Genomic DNA, 14,372 nt, shown 5'->3' on the forward strand with positions numbered 1-14,372 from the left:
TGGCTTTGAAAAGGAGAGAAGATATGATTAAGGGGGGTAGGGGATGAAAGAAATTAAGCAGCAGCAGCAGCGTTGGGGAACGAAGCGAGGGAAATGATTATTAATGGGAGAAAGGATTTGGCATTCGCGTCTATGGAAGGCAACTTTGCAGCATGAGATCAATGAGGGAATGAGATCAAAGCCGGAGAAGGAGGAAGACAGGAGCTCATCTTTATTTATGCTACAGAGAACAGAAATCAGAATTTGGGGGAGGCTATCTGGGGTCAGCTTCCTCCTGCGAGCTAGGGTCAGCTCTGGAAGGAGGGAGCAAAGAGGGACGGACAGGAGCGTGTGGATGTTTTTTAAACAAGCTACACGGGGTTCCAAAGCAGGCAAAAAGGGAAGCTCCCAGCTTCATCTTCCTGCGGCTTTGGAAACAACTGTGGTTGAGACACACACCCTGACCCACCTCAGCCCCTCCTTAGAAAGAGACTCAATTTAAAATACAGATTCTCTGAAGAAGGAATGGGGTGGGTCCCAAAGCCATCGAAAACTGTCCAGCAGCTTCTTAAAAGGCAGTGGCTCTGTTTGCTCCTCCTTCCCCATCCTTCTTTCTGGGCCAGTTCTTGGGGGTTTGTGGATGGGTCCAGCCCATAGGCCCCTTGTGTGTAAGATCAGAGGATGCTGAGCAAACACACAACTGGGAAGAACAGCTACAGCCCGTACTCTGTTGAGCTCAGGAGAATGGCAAAGAAACACGGCTCACATGAGCATGCCCTGGACTCCCTCTCCTACAGACCAAAGGTGTGGCTGAAGGTAGGTGGGAACCGAGGGTCAAATTCTGCCTTCTGCTTCTGTCCATGCAACTCCACCCAGGGGGCAACAGGGAAACAGGTGGAATCCAGCCCCATGATTTCAACTAGAACCCCTCCAGCCTCTTAGCCAAGCCTGTGAGGCATAATAAAGCTGCCACCAGACGGGGAACATATCACCCTGCAGTTGCCAAAGCAACAGAGTTGAGAGCCCATGGAGCCAGTAGCTTGTAACGCCAGAGGGGGCTGCCTGGTGTTATCATGTCTCGCTCCTGGATAGGGGTTCGCAGGGGTCTGGAGATTCCTCTTGGCTCAGTTTGCCTGTCGTTTATCCTTCTGGGATCTTGGAACTCACAGTCCCCGCCAGCCTCCTGGGGGTTCATTTCTCATTTTTTGTCTCTAATTGAGCCTCGTGCGAAGGTCGGTGCCAGGGTTTGAGAGAGAAGGGCCCTATTTATCCACCGAGCAGCCAGAGCAAAGGCAGCAGAAGCTTCCCCACAGCCCTGCCCTGGAGGGACCATCTCTAGGGGAGAGGAGAGGGCAGCCCGCAGGCTCATCCAGTTCCTGGGCTTGTGGCTGACACTGCCACCACGAGGCCCAGTCGCTACCAGCTGGGGTGGGTTTTGTCACGCTTGCTGAGAACTGGGCTGAGACCCACCTGACCCATTTCACGCACAGGCTGCCGAACAGCCGTCTGATAGAAACTACTGAAAGTGGCATGGATCTGAATCACTGGCTTAGAGGTGGAAGACGCCACCAAGTCCCTGAGCCATGCTGTCCCTTATGGGTGGCTCTAGAAGATCCTTGATCATATAGTGGTCTCATGGGGCTCTCCTAGGTAACTCCTGCTTTCCTTTTGTGTTGTGCTAAATAATGCGCCTTTGGCCAGAGAGAAGACATCCGCCGTTGCTGGCTGCTCAGCTAGGCTGGCTGGTCCTTTCCTTTCTGTAATTGAAACTGTTTTTGTTATCAGCCATGGTTTCTGATGCAACTCTACCCACAAACCAGACACGGTTGGCAGGGAATGGCTCATGGGTCTCCAGTCCACAGCGATGCCCTCCTATGGCTTCTATGTTTATTACAGCCTTCTCCTGTCACTGGCTTTGAAAGACCAGGTGTCTTCCCAGTACAGACACACTGACGGGGTATTTCATATGCAAAACCTGTAGAACAGGAAATGCCAGATAAAAGATGTAAGGGAAACGTATCAAGCCAAATTCTCCATTTACACGTACTAGACTCCCTAGAAGTCAATGGGACTGCATGGGAAGAACTCAAAGTTGTCTCTGGCCCATCACAAGCTCTTCCTCCAGCACCTACACACATTAGAACTGAGTTGTCCTGCATTTGATCTGAAATCCCCTGTGGGAAGCCAACAAATCTTCTTTGAGTTGGGAATGGAAAAGCTCCCGTGGGGATCAGGATGTTGAATCATCACGTGGTGACACTGTGTCACAACAATGCCACATCGCGTTACATCCCAGCATGGTGTCTTCATCACAGTGTGAGATCACGGCAAATCACCTACGGGGAACACTCTAGCCTGGAGGCAATGTCTGTCCTCTTGCACACCCAGTTGTGCCCGGGAGTTGGAGAACATAGTCTGAACTCTCGGCTTCTCCATTATCTCCTGGCTTTGGCCAGTTTGCACCAGCCATACTCTTTAACAGCATTTGTGCATGATTACAATACAGTGTCACATACTCCGGTTCCTAGGCCAGACCCAAAGCCAAGGTGGAGGAAAGTACTCCAAATCCATGAACAGAATAACCTGCTCTATGTCGACGTTGGCACTGGGCGTCCCATGGAACCCCGTGTGACATACAATGACCTAATGTCAACCCACCTGGTAGAGGACAACCCAGTATAATATAACGTGGTATAGGGTGCTCAACACTGTAATTCCACATGGCAAAAGGGGCCCCGGTGCAGAGAGAGACACCAGAAGAGACAGTGGAGGAGAGATGACCAGTAACTGATCTAAGCCAGGTTTCAGAGTAACAGCCGTGTTAGTCTGTATTCGCAAAAAGAAAAGGAGGACTTGTGGCACCTTAGAGACTAACTAATTTATTTGAGCATAAGCTTTCATGAGCTACAGCTCACTTCATCGGATGCATACTGTGGAAAATACAGAAGATGTTTTTTTCATGGTCTGTGTGTATAAATACATCTTCTGTATTTTCCACAGTATGCATCCGATGAAGTGAGCTGTAGCTCACGAAAACTTATGCTCAAATAAATTGGTTAGTCTCTAAGGTGCCACAAGTCCTCCTTTTGATATAAGCCAGGCAGCCAGCAGGGACATGGAAGAACCCAGCTCAGTGATCAGAGAGAAAAGTCTGTGGTTTCTGAGTTGATGACAGATGCTTGTGAAAGGTCCAGCAGCAAGGGCTGGTTACGTGTTGAAAGCCTTGGGGGAAGGTCTTAGGCAACTGAGACTGTGAAGGCCATATTGTATTTTCACCCCTGTGGGACTTTGCTTCTTCAGTTCCTGTGGGTGTTTCCAGTGGTGCAGGGGCTGAGCTTATAAAGCTCAGTGCCTGGCTGTCGCTGTGTGGTACAGAGCAGTGGACCAAGGACGCAAGTGGATCAGTACCTCAGGGTCTGGCCTAGTGGCACTCTATAAATCGAGAACTCTTTGGAACCTCATCCCAGTCTGGGCAGCCCCTCCAGAAGGGAGATGCTGCGACAGACAGTGACCTGTGAGCATCCCTAAATCATAGCCAGTGTTTCTACAAATGCTTCCTACAGCGCCTCCTGCTGGGAGGGCTGGATCAGAAGCAGCTGGGAGCTGTGCTCTAGCAGGGCTTTCCCAGCTTGTTCAGCCAGTGATACTCAGAGCATGGCTTATGAGCTGCACGTGGCTCTTGAACGTGTCTCCTGCAGCTCTGTGCAACAAGCAATATTCAAACACAGCGAGATTTAATTATTAACTAATCTAAGTTATTAACCAATCAGGATGCTTTGATGATGTTATTAACCAATTAAGTTAACTTATTTTCTGTGAGAATAATATCTATAAATATTTCCCCTGCCATACTGTCTAAATAGGAATAGTTCGATAGACAACGGAACACTGAATTCACACTCCCGTGGCTCTTTCGGGTAACGTTGATCGCTGGGTTTGGCTCCTGAACCCCTGAGGTCTGAGTAGCCCTGTATTAGTGTTAGTGGGATCAAGACTGTCTTGTTCCAAGAATTCTGCAATCATTTTGTTGTATCGAAATTGTAATTCATCTTTGTTCAGTCATTTTGTGGTCTCAGGGGGGTCTACCCGCACTGTTGACCTGAATTCTTACTGGTGTCAGCGGGAGTTCCACACACAGGGCAAAGAATGCAGCTCTTATAGCTCTGAGAGGTGAATCATTTAAACCTGCCAACTTTTATTCGCAATTCAGTCATTTTCCTCTCCCCAGCTGAGTCACTCACTGTCTTCGTCTTCGGAGACTGTCCCTCAATTGCTGGAGGAAATGTTCCTTCAATTCCTTAAGCCTTTTCTTGTTACAAAATGCAAATTCTGTAGCCATTAATTGATGATAAGACCATGATCTCATTTGCCCTGGTGAAAATGCAGAGTAACCCCTCCGGTTTCAGTGCAGGAGTTACACCAGGGTTCCTGGAATCAGAATCTGGCCCATTAACTCATTAAATCTCATCGCATCCTTGTAAAAAGTTCCTAAATGGGGAAACTGAGGCACAGAGATTTTTTTTTTTTTAAGTGACTTACTCGCGGTCACAAAAATAGTCAGCAGCAGAGCTAGGAAGTCCTGACTCCCAGTGCCCTTCTGTAACAACTACCCATAGTCCAATCTCAGGGCTAGGGATAGAACCCAGGAGTCCTGTTGCCCAGCCCTCCCGCTTGCCTTACCCACTAGACCCCACTCCTCTTCTAGAGTGGAGCTAGAACCCAAAAGTCCTGACTCCCTGTCCGCTGCTCTCACCCTTGCACTCCCTCCCCTAATTAAGATGAAGGTTCATAAGTGTGAGGACAGCCTTGGCAACCCCTGTGGGGCTGGTTCCTCCCCACTGGCTCTGGGAGGGTTGGAAGCCCCTTCCCTCTTGCCCATTACATGCTCACGCATGTTCTTGTCCCATCAGGAGCTGCCCCGGAAGGACTGCCTGGAAGCGCCGAGTTCCAGCCTGGTGGACCTGTCCATGTCCAGCTCCAAGCTCAGCAGTAGCCCCAGCTCAGTGGGCACGCTCAAGCGCCCCACCAGCCTGAGCCGGCATGCCAGCGCTGCTGGCTTCCCTCTGTCCCCTGCGGGCACCCGGGGCATCACCAAAGGACAGAAGACCCCTGCCTCTTACAGCCCCATCGACAGTGGGGAGGGGACTTTCATTGATGTGGAGGACATCTCGCAGCTCCTGGCCGACGTGGCCCGGTTTGCCGAGGGTTTGGAGAAGCTGAGAGACGTGGTCCTCAGAGACGGTAAGTGCCCATGACCACCTGGGCCCTCCTGCTCCCAAGGGGACTTGTGGAATGTAAAGGCCTGGACAGGGGTTTCCATCGTGTCTGGTAATGAATGGGGCAGAGTAAGGTTGGATAGAATGGAAGGCCCCAAGGGGCTCCCCGGCTCTGAAAGGGACCCTTGTGTCCAGGCAGGCCAGCAGAAGGCAGCCTAGGGCAGAGAAATAGCCAGGAGCCTCGGATTTTCAACCACAGCCTCTGATTTCTGGATGCTTCCATTTTGGGGGGCCCGATTTTGAGCCACCCTGGGACAGATTTCCCAGAGGTGCTGGGCCCTGGCAGCACCCAGTGACCTCAGTTGGCGCTAAGCCCCTCAGACAATAAGGCCCAGGACTGAGAATGTGCCCCATAGAACAGGCCCTCAAAATCAGAGAAGGCTTTGAAAATCAGGGCGTTGCCCTGTTTGCACAGGGGGCTGGCAGAGGGGACACTGGCTGATTTGCCTTTGGCAACAGGACCCCTGCAGCCAGCACTTACCCATCCCATAGAAACTGGCCCATGGGTTTGGTGGCCTTGTGCATGCATTGGGGCTGATCCATGCCATGCTCTGGCCTCCTGGATCCGACGTCAGCACTGGTCTTGTGCTCTGCTGCTCCCTGCGCCAATCACCCAGCTATGAATCACACACACGGGTCACGGCTGCCAGTGGCTGGCGTGCTGGAAACGCTGGACCCCCCTCCCAGATGCTTGAGCTTGATTCACCCTCCAGAGTGCTGCGGATTGAGGAAGAAGATTCTGCAGGGTGGGAGAGGACAGGCTGTTTGCAGTGCATGGGCATCAAACCCTCTGGGAGTCCCTGTGCTCACAGGGGATAACGTCACAGAAATAATCCCAATGAGGTCTCGCCTCCTCAGTGCCAGGCAGCCTGCCTCTCCCCCTCGAGCCTGGGCAATCCCACACAGGCATGCCAGTGGTGTCAGAGAGTGGATCTGTGCAGGGGACTGCCGGGAAGCAGGAGCTCCGGCATTCTAATCCTGGCTCTGACACTGAGCCCCTGAACATGCCATTCTCCCGCTCTGTGCCTTAGTTTCCTCAGTAATATTACTCACTTACCTACTTCCCATGCATGTTGGAGGATTAATGACCTTAACAGACTGGAAATGGAAAGGGTTATCCAAGTGCTATGTAATAGTATCCCTGTTCCAGACTTGGGAGATCCCAAAGCACTTGGCAAAAGTTACAAACTGATCACACCGAGCTAGGGACAAAATACTGGTCTCCACCCCACGCCGAGAGAGGTGGTGTTCTAGCAATGCAGGCTGGGAGCCAGCAGCTGCCATTCTCCTCTGCACTTTGTGTCATCATGTAGCTCTGTGCAAAGGGGCTGTCAGATGTTCTCAGAGCAGACTTCTCTGCTCCCTCACACTGGTGGGAACATGAAACAACCCCCCCGGGCCTGATTCTCCTCTCACAGACCTAAGCGTAAACCAGGAGCAATTCCACTGAACTGGCCAGAAAGCTGGGGCAAGGAGAATCAGAAACACTTGCAGCAAAACGGGGGTGACGCTGACCTACCTTCTGGGGCTCGTGGTTGGCTCAACGAACCCCCACTGCATAGTGCTAACTAGGAAGGTATCCTGGACTCATCCCGCACAGAGAACTCCCAGCTTCTCAGCTGATGTCAATGAGCCCAGCCCCACTGAAATCAATGGAGTCTCATCCCTGCCTGGGGTGAAAGACCCCCACTCCATTGAACCCGCTGCGCTCAGGCGTGTCACGAGGGGGTTCGAAAGAGGATGTATCTAGACTGTTCTCGGTGGTAGCAGATGACAGAATAAGGAGTAATGGTCTCAAGTTGCAGTGGGGAGGTGTAGGTTGGATATTAGGAAAAACTTTCACTTGGAGGGGGATGAAGCACTGGAATGCGTTACCTAGGGAGGTGGTGGAATCTCCTTCCTTTGAGGTTTTTAAGGTCAGGCTTGACAAAGCCCCGGCTGGGATGATTTAGTTGGGGATTGGTCCTTGTCAAGGTTCCTTCCCCACTCTGAGCTCTAGGGTACAGATGTGGGGACCTGCATGAAAACCTCCTAAGCTTACTTTTACCAGCTTAGGTTAAAACTTCCCCAAGGTACAAACTATTTTACCTTTTGCCCTTGGACTTTAGCTGCCACCACCAAACGTCTAACACCGGTTACTGGGAACAAGTCCGTTTGGAAGCGTCTTTCCCCCAAAAATCCTCCCTTATCTTACACCCCCTTTCCTGGGGAAGGTTTGATAAAAATCCTCACCAATTTGCATAGGTGACCACAGACCCAAACCCTTGGATCTTAAGAACAATGAAAAAGCATTCAGTTTCTTAAAAGAAGAATTTTAATAGAAGAAAAAGTAAAAGAATCACCTCTGTAAAATCAGGATGGTAAATATCTTACAGGGTATTACAGATTCAAAACATAGAGAATCCCTCTAGGCAAAACCTCAAGTTACAAAAAGACACAAAAACAGGAATATCCATTCCATTCAGCACAGCTTATTTTCTCAGCCATTTAAAGAAATCAGAATCTAACGCATATCTAGCTAGATTACTTACTAAGTTCTAAGACTCCATTCCTGTTCTGTCCCCTGCAAAAGCATCACACAGAAAGAGAGAGGCTTTTTTTTTCCCTCCCCCCAACTTTTGAAAGTATCTTGTCTCCTCATTGGTCATTTTGGTCAGGTGCCAGCGAGGTTACCTTTAGCTTCTTAACCCTTTACAGGTGAGAGGGTTTTTCCTCTGGCCAGGAGGGATTTTAAAGGGGCTTACCCTTCCCTTTATATTTATGACAGTCCTGCTTTGAGCAGGGGGTTGGACTAGATGACCTCCTGAGGTCCCTTCTAACCCTGATATGCTATGATTCTATGATTCAAGCTCCGCCGGGGGGATTGGGCGGGAGGAACTGTGGCCCAGCAGTGGAGCGTAGCCAGGGGCCCTGGGATGTGTGATTTTTAATATCCTGGGAATGCCCCTCAGCTGCTCTCCCTAGCCAGCTGCACTGATTCTTCTAGCAATTGTACTGGTCATTTCGCCTCCATAGATTATGGGTGGGGGCATAATCTAGCCCCCAGCCAGCGTGAGCCAAAACTAATTGCTCATCTGATCTCCAGAGACCATGTCACTCCTCAGTGGATGCAGCCACCTCTGGGGTGGAAGGGACAAAGGCAGGCTGGTCCCAGCAGAGTGGGGGGGGGGGCAGAGCAGTGTCTGGGGCAGCTGTGAAGAGGAGAAGGGGGGAGGGAGCAGAGAGCAAATAGGCTAGAAAAGCAGCAGGCAGGGTCAGGCAGCACCTGCCGTTGAGAGTGGCAATGGGCGAAGGGAAGGGAAGGGAAGGGGGGTGAGAGTGCTCCCCCCCCACTGGCAAGTCCATGGCTCGATTGGACACCTGCCTCCACAGATGCTTGGCTATGTGGGGGCGGGGAGCTCCCAGGAGGAAAAGGCTGTACACGGGGGTGATTCCCCAGATGAGGGGGTCCCCTATGGATCGGGCAGCGGCATGCTGGGAGGTGGTGGAGTCACCCAGAGTGGGAGAGCAGAAAGCCAGGGCCCGCAGCGCCCTGGGGGGATCCGGGCCCGACCTCCCCACGGTGGCCCTGCAACTGCTTTGCTCCAGCCTTTCCTTTTGGCCCTGGAGCTGAGCAGCGGCAGCTGCCATGCAAGGCGAGGAAGAGGGGTAAGAGGCTGAGCAGGGGAGGGGGATCTGGGACAGGATAACATGACTTCCTGCCTGCAAGCTATTTTCATCTGCCTGCCTTTCCTGTTTACTGCGGCGCCAGCGATGGCTGGTGGCACCCAGATAAAGCCCTTGGAGTGGCACTGGGCACATGCCTGGCCTCTCCCCGAGCCCCATTCGCCCCTGGGAACGAACCTGGGTTCCCAAAGGGCCGCTGAAAGCGGCTCTCTTCTTTACCAGGAGGCCAGGCTGGGGGCGGGAAGTGGCCCTCCAGTCTCTGCCCTATCCCTTTAAGAGGCTTCTCTCTCTGTAGGAGACAAAGGAAACTGTATATTTCCCGCACCCCTGGCTAGGGTGGGGCCCAGCTGGGGGTCACATGATGACTTGTTTTTTCACTGCCAGCCATGCAAACATGTTGACACAGTCCCTGTTCCAGTGGAAAACACCATCGGGAGGCCCCAGTGTGTAACATGGGGCGGGAGTCTCCACAGGGAGGGGGTGCGGTGACCCAGATTCAATTCCGAAAGGAGTGGGGAGGAACCTTGGGCCCAGGTCTCTCTCACCAAGGTTTGATTTTGGACCCCATTTCCAGATGAAAGTCCACCTTGAAGTGTGGCTCACCTTGCATCCCCTGCTCAGCCAGCCCTGGTCACAACTGAATAAGGGTGCTTATGGCACTTGGATCCTGGCACGGTGGTTGGAGTGGGAGCCTGGTTCTGCATTGGGTCAGTGGGAGAAAAAAAATCCATGGGCCAAACTCCATGGAGCTACACCCATTTATACCAGCTGTGAATCTGACTTGTTAGGTTATCGGTCTGGGGGAGCGGGGAAGGGGGATGGAAGGCGAAGGTCAAGTAGCCTTTGCAGAGTTACAGAGTAACAGCCGTGTTAGTCTGTATTCGCAAAAAGAAAAGGAGGACTTGTGGCACCTTAGAGACTAACCAATTTATTTGAGCATAAGCTTTCGTGAGCTGCAGCTCACTTCATCGGATGCAGTATACATCAGATGAAGTGAGCTGCAGCTCACGAAAGCTTATGCTCAAATAAATTGGTTAGTCTCTAAGGTGCCACAAGTCCTCCTTTTCTTTTTGCAGAGTTAGAAACTGGGATTTCCATTCTGCAAGAAATGCCAACATTTTCATGGGGAGGGGAAATTGTTCTGAAACAGAAGGACATTTCAAAATTTCCCGCAAAACGAAATCCCCCCCCCCGCCCCAATTGTTTTGCGTCAATTGAGCTGTTTTGGTTGGATTTTGACGTTTATGTTTTTTTAATAATCTAATATAAACTCCTCAGTGAAAACCCATTTCAAAATGAAAATGTCAAAATGTTTCATTTTGATTCCCCCACCCCAGGCAATGAAATTAAGTCGAAATTGACGCATTCCAGCCAAAACGTTTGATTTAAACAAAATGGCAACATGTTCCGTCAGGAGATTTTCAACCAGCTCTACACCCATGAGAGGGGGTGAAGGAAGGGAGAGAGACTGGGCTCAGGGAGACTCCGTGCGGGTTCTGGAGGAAGACTGATGATGCTGAGGCAGGATCTGGGTGTGCATGAAGGGATGCAGCAATGGTTTTAGGGGATCGCACCATTTTGGTGGATCCAGCCCTCCCATTACATCTCTTTGTCCATCCCTGCTCAGCTGTGACACAGATCCCAGTCCTGTCCCTGTCCCCAGCCCAACACGGCCCTTCCCAGCCCCTCTGGCCTCTCTGCTTTCCATTCCGGACATAGCCTGGAAATGTAAGAGGAGACAGAGAATGCATAGGAAATCCCTTCCACCCTGACACTGAGATAGGGGGCTGGGACAGAGGGTTTGCCCACTCACAGCCGTCACTTTTCCACCAGGCTCCCTCTCTCCCCTTCCTGCTCTTGTGGATTTCTCTCCAAAGAAGGCTGCGCCATCCAGTCCCAGAGTCCCAGACACTGGGCTTAGTCCCTGGGCTTGTCAGTGCTGAGGTCACCCCATCTCCTAGCATCCAGGATTGGATTAAAGGGATCAGCCAGTCTAGACCTCACACCCCTTCCTTTCCTTCCACCCCCCTTATTTAAGGCCTGCTTCCCGACCTCCTAGCAGCGCTGCTCATTCAGGGGAAATGCAGCTGCCCCGTGCCCATGGCAATGCAGCTCGTAGAGGTCCCCGCATAGGCACATATTCTCACTGGGGACAAAGTCTGCTCTCAGTTCACCTGTATAAACCGGAGTGAGGTCAGTGGAGTTCCTTTGGATTTACACTGATGTAACAGAGCAAAATCTCAATGCAGAGAGCAGGCTGATAACAGTAACAATACTGCTCACATATCCCCTTTCGTTCTGGGATCTTAGAGCACTGTATGAATGTTAATGAATGCTCCCAGCACCCATGTAAGGTAGGAAAGCATGAATAATCCTGTGTTACAGATGGGGAAACTGAGGCACAGAGAAGGGACAGTGACATGCTCAAGGTCTTTCAGTTGCGGAACTAGGGAAGGAACCCAGGAATCCTGACTCCCATTCCCTGCTGCTCTAATTGATCAAACTCCATTCCAAAGCAGAGAATGGAACCCAGGATTTCTGAGTCCGGGTCCACTGCTCTAACCACTAGATCAGATCACATTCCCCTGTCAGAGCTGGGAAGAGAACTGGCTTTGTGTCACTCACGCCACACCTCTGTGCCTGGCATCTGAAGGAAAAGAAATGTATATGTTTTCACCTGGACATGCTTATAGCTTCTGGCGCCCCAAGGGCAGAATTCTACTGCACCTTCTCAGTCTGTGATCACAGGGCTGAGGGGGCAGAAACAAGGGACGCTGGTTGGCAGCTTTATCTGGAGAGTCGCAGAAGGGGCTGGTTTCCTGGGGAAACTCCCAATATCCAACTTCCTTTCTTGCCAGTAAACAAACTTCCCAAGGACCCTGGAGCCAGTTCCCGTGCTCAAAGAGTGAGCTGGGGTGCATGTACGGAGAGCAGCCTGCTTATTTGCTGCATCTCCGATGGGTGGCTGAAAAAATCCACCCAGCAATTATCCTAAATTATAGCAATAATGGAAATTTGGCTGAGCAGGGAGGAGGCAACAAGAAGTCACTGGGTCCCTCCGGGCTGCATGGCAGGGAGTTCACATCCGGGCAGGGAATGAAAGGAAAGGAAATGAGGAGGAAATTCTCAAACTGCTTTCAAGGGAAACCCGCCACCGAGGAAAAATCACTGGGGTCAAACTCCTCCCATCTCCCTCCTGCTGTCCCAGTCACACCACAGCCAGACATAAACTCCCAGGGCCTGATGCTCTGTTGTCCTGCACCTGGGTTGTAAAAATATCACGGCAAAGTGGATGGCCAATGCCAGACTGGGAGCATTTAACATCCGCTTTCCACAAGTGTAAATGACTGCGCAGGGCGGCAGAGGGTCAGATCCACAGACACTGGTTGTGTCTGCCAGGCCCTCCCTCCTGGCAGGGATCTGTGCTCAGGTGTCTTGGGATACAGTGAACCACTGATGGAGACAGACAAGACATTCTCCATCTCTACCTACCACTACAGGGCTGTTCCCTCTGGTCCATTCTCCTGGGCTGGGGTGGCTCAGAGTACCCCAAGCAATGGAGGGTTCCCAACACTTTCCTGTGGGGGCAGATCCACTTGTTTGGAGTCTATTTTTGTGACATTCACCTGAACTTTCCCTTGGGTCCATTTCATCTCATCACTTTGCCTCTCCTTTCCCACCACATCGCCTGAGGGGCTGGGAACAGGTGCAGAGGCTGTACTGGCTGGCAATGCAGTTAGCCCATGTATGGAATAATAGCTGCACGATAGCACTTTTCATCTACAGGTCCCAAAGCAAGTCAGTGTCCTGAACCTATTTGAAACTGAGGCACAGGGAGGGGATGTGACCTGCCCACAGTCAGTCAGCAGGCCAGTGGTAGAGCTGGGACAAGAACCCAGGTCGCCTGTGCCCCTGTCCAGTGCTCTACCCACTAGGCCACAATGCTGCTACCAGGCATTGCACTCTAGTGCAGTGTGAGGATGAACCAGCCTGGCGAGGGAGTGTTCCAGACCCCAGCAGGGACCGCCTAGCAGTCAGGCTGAAGACCAATGCTTTATGCGCCTCCCATGCTTTTCATCCAGAGGTCTTATATCATTGTCCAAAAGTAAGTATTGTTCCCACTTTTCCAGATGGGGAAACTGAGGCACAGAGCAGTTAAGTGACGTGCTCAAGGTTACCCAGAGAGTCAGTGCCAGAATTCAGGGGCCGGGTGCCTGCTGGTGCAGATCCTCAGCTGGTGCAACTCGGTGCAGCTTCATTGAAGTCAGTAGGGCTACGCTGATTTTTTGCAGGCCCCCCCATCATCCTAATGTCTGAGCCCTGCCCCAGTCCCATGCGCCAGCCACTAATCCACAGGCCCACTGTGCAAGAAGCTAGAGGGTTCGTCCCTCCCGGAATTCCCAGTGTTACTTCGAAGGTTCTTTATTCATCTCATCCCAGCACCCCAACTAAGCTTCCCCCCCCCAACACACACATTCCCCCCCAAGATAGCCAGCCGCTGAGCGTTACCAGATGGACAAGACTCCTTAGGATGCTGCTCTGGCCTCAGGCCTTTAAACCCAGCCAGGGCTGGGATGCGGAGGGTCTGCCTTGGGAAGGACAGTTCTCAGGGAGGAGGGAAGATGGGTGAGCAAACTGAGGCAGGAACAGGAAGCTGAAGGAGTGGGTTTTAATGGGCTCGGAGATCAGTTGCCGGGGGCTCTATATAGAATCATAGAAATGGAAGGAACCTTGAGAGGTCATCTAGTCCAGTCCCCTGCACTCATGGCAGGACTAAGAATTATCTAGACCATCCCTGACAGGTGTTGTCCAATCTGCTCTTAAAAAGCTCCAGTGATGGAGATTCCACAACCTTCCTAGTCCATTTATTCCAGTGCTTAACCACCGGAATAAATGGCCTAGGGAGGCAATAATGGGTTGGTATGTAATGAGGGAGACTCACAATCCCAGGCACCCATGTTCGTTGCTGCTGGCCGCTAGAGAAGGATGCCATCTGGAAGCGCCATTCGTCTGTTGAGCATAGGGATCTTATGTCCTGTTGTGGCTGGGACAGTCCCTTTTTTTTGGCTGGGACAGTCCCTGTCCTGGCTGTCCCGACTTTTTGGGCAAAAGTGTGTGTTCGTCCCGTTGGCTCTTGCTGACTTGATCGGTTGGCAAGAGCCAACGGGACAAATGCCCACTTCTGTCAAGAAAGAGGGGTGCAAAGGAACGTGTGGGGGGCAGAGGGGCAGCGATGCCAGCCCCACGTGGCTGGGGGTGGTGGCAGGGCTCAGGTGAGCAGCGACGCCAACCCCAGCCTTTGGGCTATATGGTCACCCTAGTTGAGTATGAATGTGCCCCTTCCAACAGGGAGTGAGAGGTGTTGGCCGGGACCGTCCAGGCAGCCTTCCCTAACAGGGGGGATATTGGTACCATCCCATCAGCACAGAGGAAACCCCCTGTGGAACAGGA

The 14,372-nt window shown here is 51.9% G+C and overlaps 1 protein-coding gene across 1 annotated transcript in view; it reads left to right on the forward strand.

Moving 5' to 3' along the window:
• Positions 1–660: 660 nt before the first annotated feature.
• Positions 661–14,372, forward strand: part of ARHGAP45 (Rho GTPase activating protein 45) — a 45,628-nt gene continuing 31,916 nt past the window's right edge. Inside the window, exons 1-2 of the mRNA XM_074939546.1 lie at positions 661–795; positions 4,890–5,220. Of these exons, the coding sequence (XP_074795647.1) occupies positions 661–795; positions 4,890–5,220 (466 nt within the window). The remainder of the gene's footprint in view (positions 796–4,889; positions 5,221–14,372) is intronic.

This window comes from Natator depressus, chromosome 25 (assembly GCF_965152275.1).
Source record: "Natator depressus isolate rNatDep1 chromosome 25, rNatDep2.hap1, whole genome shotgun sequence".
Classification (NCBI taxonomy): domain Eukaryota; kingdom Metazoa; phylum Chordata; order Testudines; family Cheloniidae; genus Natator; species Natator depressus.